The 19,642-nt window shown below is 41.1% G+C and overlaps 1 protein-coding gene across 21 annotated transcripts in view; it reads left to right on the forward strand.

The window, feature by feature from the left end:
• The window catches only part of pleca (plectin a), a 224,683-nt gene extending 205,508 nt beyond the window's left edge, over positions 1 to 19,175 (forward strand). For all 21 annotated transcript variants that reach the window (XM_037541826.1, XM_017721336.2, XM_037541827.1 and 18 more), the window contains 7 exons: positions 1,166 to 1,249; positions 1,352 to 1,456; positions 3,122 to 3,220; positions 6,381 to 9,734; positions 10,131 to 17,370; positions 17,996 to 18,076; positions 18,189 to 19,175. In XM_037541826.1, the coding sequence (XP_037397723.1) occupies positions 1,166 to 1,249; positions 1,352 to 1,456; positions 3,122 to 3,220; positions 6,381 to 9,734; positions 10,131 to 16,460 (9,972 nt within the window). In that variant the 3' untranslated portion in view covers positions 16,461 to 17,370; positions 17,996 to 18,076; positions 18,189 to 19,175. The remainder of the gene's footprint in view (positions 1 to 1,165; positions 1,250 to 1,351; positions 1,457 to 3,121; positions 3,221 to 6,380; positions 9,735 to 10,130; positions 17,371 to 17,995; positions 18,077 to 18,188) is intronic.
• The last annotated feature ends 467 nt before the right edge of the window (positions 19,176 to 19,642 follow it).

Below are 19,642 nucleotides of genomic sequence, written 5' to 3' on the forward strand. Positions count from 1 at the left end.
CATTTTCCCGTAATTTTATCTTCTTAATGTAATCAAATTAACCCCCTAACTGGCCAGGGCCCACCGGCAGGCCCAAAATTCTATTGAACACTTCTATAAGCTGAACATAGCACTGAAGTCCCTGCAGGTACCAAATAACAGCATGCCTTAGTATGTAATAAGACTGGGATTTTAAGGGGTTAAAATTAATTTTAGAGGGCCATTTAGCTTCTGGTTGTTTGTTTGGCAGCCTGTTTAAATCAGCATGCTTTAATTTAATGAGACGGTACTGGCTAACACTGCTGGGCAGTGCACTGTGAATATGTAGAGTCCAGTATTGGCTATTTCTGTGATGCCCCAGTGCAGCAGTCAGTAAAACAACCTTTATGAGATTTAAGTTGCTGACAGTGAGCCCGCAGCAAAGGCAGAAGACATGAGTCTTAAGGCAAACCAGCAATTTTTAACTGGACTATGAGTCTTGACAGCTGAGGATTAGGCTCAATTTCTTTGTCATGCCTTGTAAGTAAAGTAGGAGTAAAGTAGTTGGAGAAACACAGGTTTGGTTCCTGACCTCTTGCTGCACTCCAGCCATCACATGGATTTCAGTTCCATTATATAGATGGATATAATTTTATGAAGAACTGGTTAGATAAACTAGGTACCGGATGGCAACTGGGCTTCCTCAAGGAGAGTTTTGGAGATAATAAAGGGGCGGTCGTGGGCTGGAGGTTAGGGATCTGCCCCTGTAACCAGAAGGTTGCCGGTTCGATCCCCAGGACCGACAGTCCATGACTGAGGTGTCCTTGAGCAAGACACCTAACCCCCAACTGCTCCCCGGGCGCCGTGGATAGGGCTGCCCACCGCTCCGGGCAAGGGCTCACTGCCCTCTAGTGTGTGTGTTCACTAGTGTGTATGTGGTGTTTCACTTCATGGGTGGGTTAAATGCGGAGGTGGAATTTCCCCAGTTGTGGGATCAAAAAAGTATCGAAGAAGAAGAAGAAACTGATTTACTATTTTGTGTTTACTGGGACTTTTTCCAATGTTTTCAAGCAGATCGATTATTTTAAATGTAATTTTCCCGGCTGACCCTAGACTTGCACACTACTGTGCTATACTGAATGCGCTGTTATTGTATTGCATTTTTAAGAAACACAATTCTGTTTGCTGAACTTTGTTTTCTGAACAGAAACTCCTCGATGAGATTGAGAAGAACAAAGACAAGGTGGATGAGTGTCAGAGACACGCTAAAGCCTACATTGATGCAGTGAAGGTAAGCATGTGTGGATATCTGGGCCATTTTTATACAGGCATGTACAGATAAACAGGTGTATGTCAGGGCTTTGGTAACATCCTTTACCATGTTTCCTTGCAGGACTATGAACTTCAGCTGGTCACTTATAAAGCCCTGGTGGAGCCCATCGCCTCACCTCTGAAGAAAACCAAAATGGAATCTGCTTCAGACAACATTATCCAAGAGGTATTTTCTGCGTTTAAGTAGCAACTGACGTATTTTTTAAACTTCGCTTTTGGTGGTCTGTAATTCTGAGTGCTTCATTTCTTCTGTTTGTTGTAAATCATTGTTGCTGTTGTAAAAAAAAACCCAATGGGAAACTTAAGAAGAGGAAAAAGTGTCCATAAGGAGGCGCTCCAGCCTAAATCTAGAGTGTAATGTTATTAGTGACGTTATGCAGTATTCTGTAGAGCAGCATTACGGCCGTAGGCAAAAATCTGAACCCCCCCCTCCCCCCCCAAAATCAAAGTACCATACAATTTCATACATGTATTTCCTGAGTTATGGGAAAAAATACAACATAAAATATAAAATATACCATAACTTTTTACAGGCGATGTTTTTTTTGACCATCTGTGTTCTCTAACTACAATTCCCAGCATACCTTCAGCAAATTCATCACACAATCAGCAGTAATCTCTACGGCAACTCAGTCTATCCAGACTGCCGGCCACTGATCTAGAGGCTAATAAATACGTGTTGGCCAACTTTAGTGATGCACCACTAACTTCAAACACTCAGACATTTTTCTTTGTTTAGAGAATAATTCAGCCAGCTAGTGATATATACAGCCTGACCACCCCCACCCCCCCACCCCCACTCCAAGTTCTACCCTAAAGCATACGCAGTCTTTTCACATTTACTTCAACCTTCAAGATACAGCATCAGAAGGGGGTTTTCTTCGTCTTTGAACCAGGAAATCTCACTTTAGAGACTTTAGAGACTTTAGAGAGCACTGCAGCTCAGATGCAAGAAGCAAGAGGCAGGTTTGCAACAAGTAGGCAGGTTGGCCAACTTTAACTTTAATGCATGTTAATGTACTAGTAGTATTCCAAGTTATATTGCCCTCATAAAAGTTCTCGTTAAGCTGGTGCTTTCACAGGGTGTACAAAACAAAAATTGAAAAAAAGTTGAGATTTTGATCACAGCAGTGATGCACTTTACACCTTATGCTTTTAAAGGGGAATTCCACCTTTTTTCCCCCATTTCTGCATAAATCAGTCATTGAGTTGCAGACAAAGTCATTTCAGACTCTGATTTCTATACAGTAGTGGTGATAGGAACCAGGGGTCGCCATGACTACAACACAGATATGGTCTTCTGGGTTTTTATATAGTGTATATTATATCGTTGCTGTCGGAACAAAATCTTGTATTTCTAAAATTATAACTTTACAGCAGAAGCAAAAAACATACTTTACTTTCCATGTAAGTCAATGGAACCAGAATTTTTCCGAATCATTTTGGGCCCTTCATCATGATATTTACCCACAATTTAAAGACCAGCAGGCTTTTTCAAACTATGTCAACAAACTCAAAACAACAAAAATGGAGATATGAGGTTTTGTTCTGACAGCAGCGATCTTTATATAGTATGTGAAAATAGTGGTTAATCTGAAAAAAATCTCTTGGGAATATTCTATGTTGTAATGTCTTGTATGAACCACAACAACAAAAAAACCACACACACACATTCAACGCCGAAACCGTCCCGTTCCCATCACCGCAGTTCTTTGTGTTTGTCTAGAACGGAGAATCTTAACCATTTAATTATGCAGAAGGTTTGAAAATCGTTTTTTCATTCGATGTTACTTTTAAACTTGTACTAAATGAGTTATGTACTATCTTGCAGTATGTCACTCTCAGAACTCGCTACAGTGAGCTGATGACCCTGACAAGCCAGTATATAAAATTTATCCTGGATACCCAGCGGCGCTTACAGGATGAGGAGGTAAGCGTTGAAAGCGAGAAGGTTTAGCCCTGCGGGACTCGACTTCATGGCACATCTCTAAAACAGTTGAATGTATGGAGAGCAGATTTTGTCTTAGTCGCATGAGACACAACTTCAATTGGAATTGACTTGGATTTAACAGTAGACAGTGTTGTGACTGATCATGAGAAGACGCTTGTCATACTGGACACTCGTTAGATGGACAAGGTGCTCACCTAGGTCTTGAGTAATGTTAAATGCTAGTGGTGCAGCACATCCCATTTCCCCAGCAGTTTCTGTCTCTCATTATCTGTGTAGAACTGACTGTGCGGGGGGTGAAGTTACTGTATCTCTGTCACCAGAAGAAGCTCGGGTTATTGTAGAAATCCCTCAGCCTGAAGCAAACTCAGAACACCATCCGTCAAAAACAGCATGCACCCTTACACCAGCACACCATTAAACACTGAATGGTGTCCTTTCTTTCTTTCTTGAGCGAATATAGTGCCCCAGTAAACTGAAATAACCTTCTTTTTTCATTCTTTGCTGCTTGGGCTCTTGATTTTTCAGTCAGAGGATGCTTCAGGCTGACTGCCACCCTTTCTCGGTTACTCTTTTATTTTTTCTGAGAAGCACAATTTTGGTTTTACCCTCTTTTCCTTTCTAACTTGCATTTCTGTTTGTTTGCTTCTCTATACTGCTTGCCAGTGCTTTATCATGATGAATGTTTATCATGTTTGGGCGCTAATGAGGTAAATTTTCCACCACAATGCATTACCATCATATTTTAATGCCTGTATGTACCACTAAGTTGATGTGGCAAATTCTGAGTTATATTTGTGATTTTCTGTAAATTCAGCCCCATTGATGTTCACACGATATCAATGAAACTGCTACACGATTCTGCGATCCAGATAAAGTCATTTACCACAACGACATTCATCAGATGCATTTTTTGAAAACACTCCCCATGTGTTCTGCATTTTGCTCTGACACCAGTTCAATTCCCATGCTTTATTTGCTGCATCACTAGACTATTTGAATCCCTTGGCTTGGCAACGGCATCAAATTTGAAGCAGTTCTCTTTTTTAAAACACATATGGGAGAGCAGGGCACGACCTAACACAGTTTAGCTTTTGTTGAATAGTTTTAAAAACATTTGAGCAATATTTCAAGTTGTTTTATACATGTAAGCTAAACAGCTGCTACACATTCAGCTGGAAGTGGCAGTGACAACTTACCCCTTAGGCTGAGAGGTTAGTTGTAACAGTCAAATCAAATTATGTTTATGGTCACATCACACACCCGTGTAGTACTTAAATATCTAAAAAATAAAAGAAATGAAACTACATATATATGGTGGGCGGCACGGTGGCGTGGTGGGTAGCGCTGTCGCCTCACAGCAAGGAGGGCCTGGGTTCGATTCCCCGGCCGGGCGACCAGGGTCCTCTCTGTGTGGAGTTTGCATGTTCTCCCCGTGTCTGCGTGGGTTTCCTCCGGGTTCTCCGGTTTCCTCCCACAGTCCTAAAGACATGCAGTCAGGCCAGTTGTGTAAAATGATCAAATTGTAAGTCGCTCTGGATAAGAGCGTCAGCCAAATGCTGGTAATGTAATGTAATATAATAAACACACACATTCGACTCTAAATATATGCACATTAGTATACACCAGTGTTGCACCATTCCAATATACAGTTTCTATACAGGAATATGAGTTATGAAATAAAAGCTATGATACGACCAGTTGTACACTTTTCCATATGTGCGAAGTGAGTCTGAGGTAGATAAATGAGATGCGGGGTACAGTATTGATATATAGATATTCTAGATTGCAAGATTTGGACAGAAGATGTACAAAATGTCAATCTATATGTGCAGGTATAGGTTGGCTAGATAGACGTTACAGTAAGATCTGAGTTAGGGTTAGAAATAATTTGTTACCCTGTTCTTCAGTGGTCAGGACCCCCATGGACCCTCACAGAGCAGGTACTATTTGGGTGGTGGATCATTCTCAGCACTGCAGTGACGCTGACGTGGTGGTGATGTGTTAGTGTGTGTTGCGCTGGAAAGAGTGGATCAGACACAGCAGTGCTCCTGGAGTGAGTCCACTCACTGTCCACTCTATTAGACACTCCTACCTTGTCGGTCCACCTTGTAGATGTAAAGTCAGAGACGACAGCTCATCTGCTGCTGCACAGTTTGTGTTCGTCGTCCTCTAGTCCTTCATCAGCGGTCACAGGACGCTGCCCACAGGACGCTGTTGAGGGTCCAAGGGGGTCCTGACCACTGAAGAACAGGGTAACAGAGTATCAGAGAAACAGATGGACTACACTCTGTAACTGTACAGTAAGTGGAGCTATGTAAGCTATAAGTGGGAGATATACACCCAAACTTATATAAAGCATATATGCCTCAAACTGCTATATTACAGACCCCTAGAAAAAGATTAAAATAATATAGGAGTTCATTTTAAGATTTACATAAAAACAAAAGCCCTTTTGATTAAAAAAAAAAGAAGTCTTCAGGGTGAATCCAGAGGAATATCTGTCTTGACACTTGTGAAGATTCTCAGGTAACATTGTTATGGGGAAGAGGTGATGAGTAAAAGCATGTTCTTCTAAAACTTGTCCAACTACAAAAAATATCCATGTTACATTTTACCCTGTGTTAGTTTGTGCTCCGCTCTCTCCTACTGATGCTTGGCTTTTTTTCCTTTTCCACTGTGACTTTTCCAACTGGATATCATAAGTTTAACAATGAAATGAAGAAGAAACTTTCTTACCTTTACTTGCACCCACATGTACACTTAGTATAACAGGCAATGTTCAGAGTTTGAGAGACTAAAATGGTAAATTTATGAATCATTTTAAGTTTTCTTCGTAGTTTTTAATCCATCCTGTGAAGTAACACATCAATAGCATGATGCCATTCAGTATTCCAAGTGTTTTATTGTGACGTGAAGTGAATGTCTCATTCTGTGTGCCATACGTTAATAAATAAGTTTTAATTTATCCTCGTAACACCATAACTCCTTATAAAGTAGTCAAAATAACTTTTAATAACTCAGGTGTTTACACTTGTGTACCTACATGTGTCTGTATCTATAATCTAAACACATATAACATCTAACATTAAATGCTTAACCCTGTCTTTTATTTTCCTTACTATTGCCCCCACTAATGCAGAAAGCTACAGAAAAGCTTAAGGAAGAAGAGCGGAAAAAGATGGCTGAGATGCAGGCCGAGTTAGAAAAACAGAGACAGTTAGCAGAATCTCACGCCAAGGCCATCGCCAAAGCAGAGCAAGAGGCTGAGGAGCTGAAGCTGAAGATGAAAGAGGAAGTCAGCAGAAGACAAGTTGTTGCAGTCGATGCCGAAAAACAGAAACAGAACATTCAGCAGGAGCTGCAAGAACTCAGGAACCTCTCAGAGCAGGAGATCAAGTCTAAAAGCCAGCAGGTAGAGGAGGCCCTGCATAGCCGAATCAAGATTGAAGAAGAGATCCGCATAATCCGACTCCAGCTGGAGACCACCGTGAACCAGAAAACGACAGCGGAGGCTGAACTTCAGCAGCTTAAGGATAAAGCAGCAGAGGCTGACAGGCTTAGAAAGGCTGCCCAAGAAGAAGCAGAGAAGCTTCAGAAGCAAGTAAATGAAGAGACTCAGAAAAAACGCAAGGCAGAAGAGGAGCTGAAGCGAAAATCTGAGGCAGAGAAGGAGGCTGCACAGCAGAAGCAAAAGGCACTCGAAGATCTGGAGAGGTTCAAGCAGCAAGCTGAGGAGGCCGAGAGGCGCATGAAGCAGGCTGAGCTGGAAAAGGAAAGGCAGATCAAAGTTGCAGAGGATGTGGCACAGAAGACTGCGGCCACAGAGCTGCAGAGCAAACGGCTTTCCTTTGTCGAGAAAACGACAAAATTGGAAGAGTCACTGAAACAAGAGCAAGGCACTGTCATTCAGCTTCAAGAGGAGGCAGACCGGCTTAAAAAGCAACAAGCCCAAGCGGATAAGGCAAGAGAAGAAGCCGAGAAGGAGCTGGAGATATGGAGACAGAAAGCTAACGAAGCTCTGCGACTGAGGCTCCAGGCTGAGGAGGAGGCCCATAAGAAGAGTGCTGCTCAGGAGGAGGCAGAGAAACAGAAAGAAGAAGCAAAACGAGAGGCAAAGAGGAGGGCCAAAGCTGAAGAGCTTGCTCTAAAGCAGAAGGACACTGCAGAGAAGGAGCTTGAAAAGCAAAGGAAAGGTGCCGAAGAGACTGCTCAACAAAAGCTTCTAGCAGAACAGGAGCTTATCCGCTTGCGATCAGACTTTGATCATGCTGAGCAGCAAAGAACTCTGCTGGACGATGAACTGCAGCGCCTCAAAAACGAAGTGAACACAGCTGTAAATCAGAAAAAGCAACTAGAGGAAGAGCTTTCTAAGGTAAGACAGGAGATGGAAGTCCTCATCCTACTGAAATCCAAAGCTGAGAAAGAGACCATGTCAAATACCGAGAAGAGCAAACAGCTTCTTGAATCTGAGGCAACCAAGATGAGAGAACTTGCTGAGGAGGCAGCAAAACTGAGGGCAGTTGCTGAAGAAGCGAAGAAGCAAAGGAAGGTTGCAGAAGATGAAGCAGCCCACCAGAGAGCAGAGGCTGAGAAGATCCTTAAAGAAAAGCTAGCTGCCATCAATGAAGCAACTCGTTTGAAGACTGAGGCTGAGATTGCTTTGAAAGAGAAGGAGGCTGAAAACGAGCGTCTTAAGAGAAAAGCTGAGGAAGAAGCCTACCAGAGGAAGGTGCTTGAAGATCAAGCAGCCCAACATAAGCAAGATATTGACGTAAAGATCAGCCAGTTAAAGAAGTCCTCTGATGATGAATTAGACCGGCAGAAGAAAATTGTTGAAGAAACACTGAAGCAGAGGAAAGTGGTCGAAGAGGAGATTCATATACTGAAGATCAACTTCGAAAAGGCCTCAACAGGAAAGCGAGACCTCGAACTTGAGCTGAACAAGCTAAAAAGCTTCGCTGATGAGACTCAGAAAAGTAAAGTACAAGCCGAAGAGGAGGCAGAGAAGTTTAGAAAGCTGGCACTAGAGGAAGAAAAGAAGAGGAAGGAGGCAGAGGAAAAAGTGAAGAAGATTGCAGCTGCTGAAGAGGAGGCGGCAAAACAGTGCCAGGCTGCTCAAGAAGAAGCTGAACGTCTTCGAAAGAAAGCTGAAGAGGCCAAAAAGCAAAAGGAGAATGCTGACAAAGAAGCTGAAAAACAGATTATTTTGGCTAAAGAAGCTGCACAGAAGTGTTTTGCAGCTGAGCAGAAAGCTCACAATGTCTTTGTCCAACAGAAAGAGGACAGCCTTTCTCAAACTAAGCTGAAAGAAGAGTTTGAGAAGGCAAAGAAATTGGCTGAAGATGCAGAAAAGGCCAAAGAGAAAGCTGAGAAAGAGGCTGCTTTACTTCGACAAAAGGCAGATGAGGCGGAGCGTCAGAAACAAGCAGCCGAAGCAGAAGCAGCTAAACAGGCCAAAGCCCAAGAAGATGCTGAAAAACTGAAGAAAGAGGCTGAGAAAGAAGCTTCCAAACGTGCTAAAGCAGAAGCAGCAGCATTGAAACAGAAGAAACAGGCTGATGCAGAGATGGCCAAGCACAAAGAGCTTGCTGAGACAACCTTAAAACAGAAATCTATGGTCGAGGAAGAGCTAGCAAAGGTAAAACAACAACTTGAAAATACAGACAAGCAAAAATCTGTGTTGGATGATGAACTGAAACGACTGAAGGATGAGGTTGCTGATGCAGTCAAGCAGAAAGCACAGGTGGAAGATGAGCTCTCTAAAGTAAAGATCCAGATGGAGGAATTGCTCAAACTGAAAGTCAAAATTGAGAAGGAAAACCAGCAACTTATGAACAAAGATAAGGAGAACACAAAGAAATTGCTCGAGGAAGAGGCTGAGAACATGAAGAAGCTGGCTGAAGAGGCTGCGCGGCTCAGTGCTGATGCCCAGGAAGCTGCTAGACTGAGACAGGTTGCAGAGTCCGACCTTGCCCAACAGAGAGAGCTGGCTGAAAAGATGCTCAAAGAGAAGATGCTAGCCATTCAGGAAGCATCAAAACTGAAGGCTGAGGCTGAAAAGCTCCAGAAACAGAAAGACCAAGCTCAAAAAGAGGCCCAAAAACTGCTGGAGGCTAAAAAGGAGATGCAACAGCGTTTAGACCAAGAGACAGAAGGCTTCCAGAAGTCCTTAGAGGCAGAACGTAAGCAGCAGCAAGAAGCAACCGCTGAAGCAGAGAAGCTGAGGCTCAAGGTAACAGAGCTAAGCAAAGCACAGTCAAAAGCAGAGGATGAAGCTAAAAAATTCAAGAAACAAGCAGAAGAAATCAGAGCCCGTTTGCTCGAGACTGAAAAACAAACCTCAGAAAAAGTTACTGTTGTTGAGAAGCTGGAAGTGCAGAGGTTGCAGAGCACCAAAGAGGCAGATGACTTGCGCAAGGCAATTGCAGCACTAGAACAAGAAAAGGAGAAACTGAAAAAGGAGTCACTGGATTTACAAAATAAAGCAAAAGAGGTATCGTCATGTAGTAAAACTGAAATACTAATTTCCCTGTCAATAACCACAACCCCTTTCAGTAACACTCAATTTTTCAAAGCTAATGTGGTTATATTTTTGTTCGTATCAATTGCTTATCATCAATAACATAGAGAGCAATTTTCATGAACAAAGTTCTTCCAAATTTAAATAAGATTACTTAAGTGATCATATCCAAAAAACAGCTTTTTCTTACCAAAAAACAACCATATTCTTTTATATTTGTCTAACTTTGTACTCAGATGTTCAATAAGTGTAAGTAAATTGCATGCAGTGTATTGCTTAAGCATTTTATTCCTGTTATTTTTTTCTATTGGATTATCATATTTGTTTTCACATTCCTGAAATTAACTATTTATTTCTGTTTCACCATAGATGGCCAATGCACAACAGGAGCAAATTCTAAAAGAAAAGACAGTCCTTCAGCAGACTTTCCTTATAGAGAAAGAAACCCTGCTGAAACAGGAGAAGACCATCGAGGCTGAGAAAAAGAAGCTGGAAAATCAATTGGATGATGAGATGAAGAAAGCCAAAGCCCTTAAAGATGAACAAGAACATCAGAGGAAACAGATGGAGGAGGAGAAAAAGAAACTTCAGGCTATCCTGGATGCTGCAGTCAAAAAACAGAAGGATGCCGAGGAAGAGATGCTTAACAAGCAGAAAGAGATGGAAGAGCTAGAAAAGAAAAAACAAGAACAAGAGAAACGCATGGGTGAGGAAAACAAGAAGTTACGAGAGAAGCTCAAGCAGCTTAAGGGCACCCAGAAACCTTCATACCAAACAAAGGAAATTGAGATCCAAACTGACAAAGTACCTGAAGATGAATTAGTTACAGCAACATTGCAGGAAACAACAAAGAAAGCTATCAATGGTTCTGCAGACGTTGATGGAGTAAAGGCAAATGGAGACTCACCACTGGCATTTGATGGAATCAGAGAGAAGGTACCTGCAAGCAGGCTTAATGAAGTTGGTGTGCTGAACAAAAAAGAATTTGAGAAACTTAAAAAAGGCAAGACAACTGTGCAAGAGCTCAGTAAATTGGACAAAGTCAAGACATGTCTGAAAGGCAATGATTGCATTGGTGGTGTAATAGTGGAACCCAACCAAAAAGTGAGCATCTATCAGGCTTTGAAGGAAAATAAAATTTCACCAAGCACAGCTTTGATTCTCCTTGAAGCTCAGGCTGCAGCTGGATGTATTATTGATCCCATTAAGAACAGAAGGCTCTCTGTCAACGAGGCTGTAAAGGAATCCATTATTGGGCCTGAACTGCACACTTCTTTGCTCTCTGCTGAAAGGGCTGCAACTGGTTTCAAAGATCCTTTCACTGGACAAAAGATCTCCCTATTTGAAGCCATGAAAAAGGGTTTGGTTACCGAGGACCAAGCCATTAAATTTCTTGATGTTCAAATTGCAACTGGTGGCATAATCGATCCAGTAAACAGCCACCGTGTGTCGGTCCAAACAGCATGTAAACAAGGTCAGTTGGATGAGGAGCTGAAAAAATTTTTGTCCAATCCTCCAGATGAGCGAAAAGCTTTTAGTGATCCCAACACCCAAGAAAGCCTCACTTATCCTCAGCTACTAGCCAGATGCAAATCAGATCCTGACACAGGCCTCCCACTTCTTCCTGTCACAGAGGCAGCATTGGTTACGGAAAGGACATACACAAATGAAGAAACTAGAGATGTGTTCAGTAAAACAAATGTATCCGTGCCATTTGGAAGATTCAAGGGCAAGATAGTGACCATCTGGGAAGTGATCAATTCTGAGTACTTTACAGAAGATCAGAGGAAAGATCTTATTCGTCAGTATAGATCAGGCAAAATTACAGTGGAAAAAATCATAAAGATTGTGATAACTGTTGTAGAAGATAAAGAGAAAAAGAAAGAGCCTACCTTTGATGGTTTGAGATCATCTGTGCCTGCGTCTGAGCTGCTGGACTCAAAGATCATCAATAAAGATTTATTTAATGAATTGCATAATGGTAAAACTTCTGTAAAAGAAGTGTCTGAGATGGAACCTGTCAAAAAAGCCCTCAAGGGAACAAACAGTATTGCTGGAGTGTTCATTGAGTCAACTAAGGAGAAGGTGCCAATCTATGAAGCCATGAAGAAGAACTTGCTTGAAGAAGAGACTGGCCTACAGCTCTTAGAAGCCCAGGCTGGAACAGGCTTCATAATTGATCCAATAAAAAACCAAAAGCTCACAGTTGATGATGCTGTTAAATCTGGGATTGTTGGCCCAGAGCTGCATGAGAAGTTGTTGTCTGCTGAAAGAGCAGTGTGTGGGTACAAGGATCCATATACTGGAAAGACTGTGTCCTTGTTTGAGGCAATGCAAAAAGACCTCATTAACAAAGATCAGGGTATGCGGCTACTGGAGGCCCAACTTGAGACTGGAGGAATCATTGACCCAGTGAAAAGTTATCGCATTCCTAAGGATATTGCCTACAAACGTGGGTATTTCAGTGAGGAAATCAACAAGAGCTTAAGCAGCCCATCTGACACTAACAAAGTATTCTTTGATACAAACTCGAAGGAGAATGTTTCCTATGCGCAGCTGCAAAAGCAATGCATCCCTGACAAAGAAACAGGCCTCCCATTGCTTCCACTCTCTGAAAAAGCTGTCAAGTCCACAGAATCAGATCTGGTCTTGGATGTTCAAACCAAAGAAGCTTTAAACAAGGCAACACTGGAGTTAAACAGTGGACCATTTAAAGGAAGAAAGGTCACTATCTGGGAGATTATCAATTCTGAATACCTAACAGAAGAACAGAGGATTGAAATTATACGTCAGTACAGATCAGGAAAGGTTACAATTGAAAAGATAATAAAGATTGTGATAACACTGGTTGAAGAAAAGCAGATGAAAATACAGCAAGATACCTTTAGTGGTCTCAGAGAACCTGTTACTGCCACCTCTCTGTTTGAATCCAAAATCATTGACAAAACCACTTATGATCAGCTCCAACAAGGTAAAAAGAAGCCAAAGGAGATCAGTGAAATTGATTCAGTCAAAAACTACTTGAGAGGCTCTGAAAGCATTGCTGGAGCATTTGATGAGAAATCTAAAGAAAAGCTCAGCATTTATCAGGCAATTAAACAGAAATTGCTAACACCAAGTACAGGCCTTGCCTTGTTGGAGGCCCAGGCGGCAACTGGGTTTATTGTTGATCCAGTCAGGAATCAGAGATTTACTGTGGACGATGCTGTAAAAGCTGGCATCGTTGGACCTGAGCTTCATGAAAAACTGCTGTCTGCGGAGAAGGCTGTAACAGGTTATAAAGATCCGTACACTGGTAACAAGATTTCCCTTTTCCAAGCAATGCAAAAAGAGCTTGTTCTTAGGGAACATGCCATACCCCTTCTGGAAGCCCAAGAAGCCACTGGAGGGATAGTTGATCCAGTGAATAGCCATCGTGTTCCCACTGACATAGCCATTCAACGAGGTTACTTAAACAAGCAGTTGGCTAAGTCCTTCAAAGATCCCTCAGAGGATGTCAAAGGTTTCACTGATCCTAACAAAGAGGAGAGTGTCACTTATAAACAACTGATAGATAGTTGCATGAAAGATCCTGAATCTGGTGTTTTCCTCTTACCACTTTCTAAGCCTGAGATTCCAAAAGAAGCTGAAAAGTCATATGTTTACACTGAAGAGCAAGCACAAACAGACTTAGCTAACACACAAATTGATATACCACACAAAAGTTTTGCAGGAAAGGAAATGAGTTTATGGGATGTGATGGCATCAGATTTGCTTCCAGAAGATGATAAGAGAAGACTTCTTCAACAGTTCCGGTCAGGAAAAATCACAAAAGAGAGAATGATCATCATTGTCATTGAAATCATTGAGCAAAGAGAAATCATTAAAACTGAGCAGAGTATGCTGTGTGATGTAATCCGACGCAGGGTTACAATCGAAGAACTATACAGCTCTCGCATAATAGACCTTGAAACATACAATCTGCTAAAACAAGGCAAGAAAACCATCCGGGAGGTTATGGAGATGCCAACAGTGAAGCAGTACCTTTTTGGCACAGGCAGCATTGCTGGAGTGCTCTCAGACAACTTTGCCAAAGTTAGCGTTTACAATGCTATGAAAAGAGGCCTTATCAAGCCTGATGTTGCCATTGATTTGTTGGAAGCACAAGCAGCAACAGGATTTATGATTGATCCTGTGAAACATGAAATGTTAACAGTTGACGAGGCTGTCCGCAAGGGTCTTGTTGGCCCAGAGCTCCATGACAAGCTTTTGTCTGCAGAGAGGGCAGTCACAGGATACAAAGACCCTTACAGTGGTAAAGTAATTTCCCTATTTCAAGCCATGAAAAAGGACCTGATTCCTGAAGAGTATGCGTTGAAGCTCCTGGAGGCTCAGATTGCAACTGGTGGCCTGATGGATCCCGAGTACAGTTTCCACCTCCCAGCTGATGTTGGGTTGCAACGTGGATATATCAACAAAGAAACGAGTGACAGGCTAGAGGACCCTAGTGGAGATGTCAAAGGATTTGTTGATCCAACAACAGATGAAAAGCTGTCTTACTCTCAACTTCTCAAGCGATGCAAAGTTGACAAAGAAAGTGGCCTGCATTTACTCTCTCTTGCAGACAAAAGACTGATGTTCAGGGGTTTAAGAAAGCAAATTACCATAGATGAACTGCTGCGCTCTCAGATTATTGATCAGAAGACTTACACAGAGCTTAGTGAAGGCATCATCTCAGTGGAAGACATCAGCAAAGACTTGAAGAAATACCTTGAGGGCATAAGCTGTATTGCTGGTGTGTATGTAGAGGCTTCTAAAGATCGGCTGTCCATTTACCAAGCCATGAAGAAGAACATGATCAGACCTGGCACTGCCTTTGAATTACTTGAGGCTCAAGCAGCCACTGGATATGTGATTGATCCAATCAAGAGTTTGAAACTGACTGTCAATGAAGCTGTAAAACTGGGAGTGGTTGGCTCAGAGTTTAAAGACAAGCTTCTCTCTGCTGAACGAGCTGTGACAGGATACAAAGATCCATACTCTGGTAAGATCATTTCCCTATTCCAGGCCATGAAGAAGGGTCTGATCCTCAAAGACCATGGTATTCGTCTTCTGGAGGCACAGATAGCCACAGGTGGAATCATTGATCCTGAGGGAAGTCATCGCCTTCCAGTAGAAGTGGCATACAAACGTGGCCTTTTTGATGAGGAGATGAATAGTATTCTCACTGATCCCTCTGATGACACTAAAGGTTTCTTTGATCCAAACACAGAGGAGAATCTGACTTACCTTCAACTGATGGAGAGATGCACGATTGACCCTGAAACTGGATTTGCTCTCCTAACGCTGAAAGAGAAAAAGCGTGAACGAAAGACGTCTTCCAAGTCATCAGTGCGCAAGCGCAGAGTAGTGATTGTAGACCCAGAAACAGGTAAAGAAATGTCTGTTTATGAAGCATACCGCAAAGGACTCATCGATCATCAGACATATCTAGAGCTTGCAGAGCAAGAATGTGAATGGGAGGAAATTACCATCTCATCATCCGATGGTGTCGTGAAGTCTATGATTATTGACAGGAGATCTGGACGTCAATATGACATTGATGATGCCATCACTAAAGGTCTCATAGACCAATCTGCTTTAGACCAGTACCGTGCAGGTACCCTGTCCATCACTGAATTTGCAGACATGTTGTCAGGTAACATGAGTGGCTTCAGATCACGTTCATCTTCCTTTGGGTCAACCTCATCATTTCCCATGAGCCCAGCCCCGGCCATTAGGACCCCAGCAACAACCTGGAATGACCCAACAGAGGAAACTGGGCCAGTTGCTGGCATCCTGGACACAGATACTCTGGAGAAGGTGTCAGTCACTGAGGCCATGCATCGGAATCTGGTTGACAATATTACTGGTCAAAGGCTGCTAGAAGCACAGGCATGCACAGGGGGTATCATTGACCCAAATACTGGAGAAAAGTTTACTGTGGCTGATGCCACAAACAAAGGGCTGGTTGACAAGATAATGGTAGACCGTATCAACTTGGCTCAGAAAGCCTACCAAGGATTTGAAGATCCAAGAACCAAAACCAAAATGTCAGCAGCTCAAGCCTTAAAGAAAGGTTGGCTGTACTATGAGGCTGGCCAACGTTTTCTCGAAGTCCAGTATCTAACAGGTGGATTAATTGAGCCTGATGTTGCAGGCAGAGTATCACTGGATGAGGCTGTAAAGAAGGGCACTCTTGATGCTCGCACTGCCCAGAAACTACGAGATGTCAGTGGATACTCCAAGTATCTCACGTGCCCCAAAACAAAGCTGAAGATATCTTACAAAGATGCAATGGAGCGAAGCATGATTGAGGAAGGCTCAGGCTTACGCTTGCTGGAGGCATCGTCTCAGTCTAGTAAAGGCCTTTATAGCCCATATAGTATCAGTGGCTCTGGATCAACCTCAGGATCCAGGTCTGGCTCCAGAACTGGTTCTAGGTCTGGCTCTAGACGAGGAAGCTTTGATGCTACAGGCTCTGGTTTTTCCATGAGTTTCTCCTCATCTTCCTACAGTTCTCCAAGCTATGGACGCCGATATGGCGTAGGGGAACACAGTGGTTTGAATATGGATGAACTAAAGAACGCCTTAACAGCATTAACGCCCAGAGGGAATTGTTGGTCTGATGAGATGAGATTGTTCTCACATTTGCAACCACAGTGCTCTTTAGTTGCTTAAATCATTAAAAAGGCATTTGATTCTGCTCTGCATGTGGTTGCTTTGGGGCTGGGGAAGCATTGTTAAATTATACTGGCTTTAATATTTCATTTCATGTTAAACCATATTTTTAATATTTAAACAATTTCTGATATTACAAATTACAGTTACTTTTGTAATTACAGTTACAAAAGAATGATGAACTCATGTTTACTTTTTCTGTAATGGCTTTTATGGAAAATATGGAAAATCCATGGAATAGTTTAAAACACTGTTACATATTGCAATTATCAGTGTTATGAATTCCTCTGCTCTTGTACTATTTCTTTCTGCCTTAAGCCCATTTACTATGATATTCAAACATTTTCTTGAGCTTTTTTATTTAAAAAATGCTGAGTTAAGAAATATATGCTTTAAGTACGAAGTAAAGGTTGTTTTGATTTCTATTTGTGTGCAGATCTCATGCATCTGAATTGTTTTGAGAATATACATGTGAGAGTTTGCTAGCATGTTAAAGAGAAGGGCTGGTGACCATCTGCAGAGCAGAATCAAGAATCTTATTAGCGTCAGAGCACATGAAGAAACATTGCTTCAGAAACACTTTTTTGGCAACACTGCCAGTTACATGTCAACCAAGCTTTTTGCACTCTCCTTTTCATATGAAATGGAAAACACTTAAGCCATTGGAACTCTGCTGTCTTTCAAGATATATCAGTATGGATTCATTGAAATCTCTGCCACTGATCCCAGAAAACCTACAGATTTAAAAACTATAAAAACTAATTCCAGAAGATGGCACTGAATAACCTTCTCAAGACAACTGAGAGACCCATCCTATCCATACCTAGTCTTCTTTTCCTGTCTCATCTCCCAAATCAAAGTGGACTTCATTTGAGCCTTAACCTCACCGGAGCTCTGCATTCACTATATTGTAAGTGCAATTGTAATTTTAAAATAATATTCTAACTGATGTCATTATAGTTTCATATTTCTGAAAAACTTTCTATAACACTGCAAAAAATTATTTTTTTTTTAGTCCAACTTACTAATGCTTTAAACTTAAAAGTTAAATGATGTGGTTAGGTATTGTTTGTTTGTTTAGCAGATAGCATTATTACAGTAACACTCTCTGATAGCATGATGGCTCTGAAGTATACAGTGGCTCCAAAAAGTTTTTGGACGTTTGTGCCATACTTTTAAAAAAAAAAATACTATTAAGGTCATGGTTTAGGGAAAAAAATGTGAAACCAATGGGCATTTATTTTAAACAGATCATTTAAATATTCTCAAAACATTATGGTTTGAGCGGTTTCTTTGTATCCTTGTGCATATTTGCCTCCTCTTGAAATGTCTTCAAAAAAAAAAAAAAAAACAGCCCCAGACTTGAGCCTGTGTACTTTACAGTTGCCTGTATGTTGACTAGATGGTTAAATTGTCCAAGCTACAGGTGTACACATGTACATAATGAGTCACACCTTGACGATTGTGACAGAGTTTTATGCTACACAGTAAACTACTTTTTCTATGGTTTCTATTTGTTTCTGACTTATCAACAGCTTTCTCTTGCTGAAAAGGAGTGTCCACTTCAAAACTCCATATTAAAACTTCAGCACCACTTTCAAACTGCTGAGATGAAGGTACTAATTATTCAGGTGCACATATCACTTGTTCTACTACCATTAATGCCATATTAATGCCAATCTGCCTTTTTAATTATTCGTTGTTGCATCTGTTTTTGGTTTGTCCTAGATTATGTCCATTTGTTCTACTGCCCACTGGAGAGATCCTATGGAACAGATTGCTCCAATCAAGAGAACCACACATAGACCCTGTTTGATTGACCAACATACATGTTCTGCTACCTTCATTTGATATTCTTTTTTGCATTGAAAATTCATGTTATTCAATATCTGTTTATATTTTGTTTAATATTTTGAAGTCAATTAGGAAAAAGGCAAAGCCCATAGTTATAATCAGGACAGCTGCTTTTTAGGCCGTATGTTTTAACATGGCATTTTGTTCGGGGTGCTTGAACTTTGTGCGTTGTTTTGTTGTCTGTTTTGCCATTTAAGTTTTAAAATCTTCACTGGAAAAAAATGGGCTGGGCGCTCATGAACATAAATTAGTCAATAAGATTGTATATTTCAATAAGTGGTGCATTTCTAAAGTAACAAAGAAGGTTGCTTACCATAAACAGCATCTGTACGTGCAAAAGCCTCTTATAATCAATGGCACAAGTAAGAAAAGAAACATAGGTTTAAACTTGAAATAATCTTGCATAAATAACCACATTATAGTTCTCAACACCATGCATACTGTATCTTTGATACTTTTGATAACCTCTGTACTAGGCCTGCATTAATTTGTATTATTTTATTTCATGTTTTTGATGTTTTGCTTGTTCCCCCAATGCATTCACCCAAGTTTGTTCATACAAAAGTAATTATCTTTTCTTTTCTATTTTTAAGTACTTGATTGCTGTACTGTAAAGTCATACTGCATGTTAATATCGACTGTATTTTCCTACATCTGTATTTTTGCTTTGCATGTTTTTGCTAACATGGTTAAAGGGATGCAGTAAGAACAACTGCATTCAACAAAGCCTTTTTGAAGCAATTTAAGGAATATTTGAACCAAGATTGCCTTGTTGTTTTGGGTAATGAGGCATGATAAAGAAGATTGTATTTATAGGATGGGATTGTATTCTATTGTAAATAAACTATTAAAATATCATCACTTCAGTGCATATTTAGTCTTTCTCTGAGAACATATTTGTAACATGTTATTATGTTATGGTATGTTAATGCTTCTTTGAAAACAATTTTGTGGTTTACACAATTTATTTTGAGTAAATACGGGGTGATTTTACTCTAAATGGACTGTGTAAATGACAAAAGTGAAAAACACACCATAGACTGCTGTGTAGTGCATTTTGGGCTTTAAAAACTAATAAAATCATTTTAAAATCTATCCTAAAAGAAACAAGCATTTTAGCAAGACCCTAAGACTGAACCTTGTGGAACGCCACAAAAAATGTTATGTCCCAGTGAAGATGAGAGCCGTCTTTTCATTAAATTTGATTTGAACCATTCTAAAACTATGCAGTCTCCAAGGTGGTGGATTAGAATCTGCATTTAAAAACTGCACTAAGATCCAATAAAACCTGAATTGAAGACTTTTGGGCCACAACGCTGAGGTCGTTC

The sequence above is a fragment of the Pygocentrus nattereri genome, chromosome 1 (genome assembly GCF_015220715.1).
Source record: "Pygocentrus nattereri isolate fPygNat1 chromosome 1, fPygNat1.pri, whole genome shotgun sequence".
NCBI classification, from domain to species: Eukaryota; Metazoa; Chordata; class Actinopteri; order Characiformes; family Serrasalmidae; genus Pygocentrus; species Pygocentrus nattereri.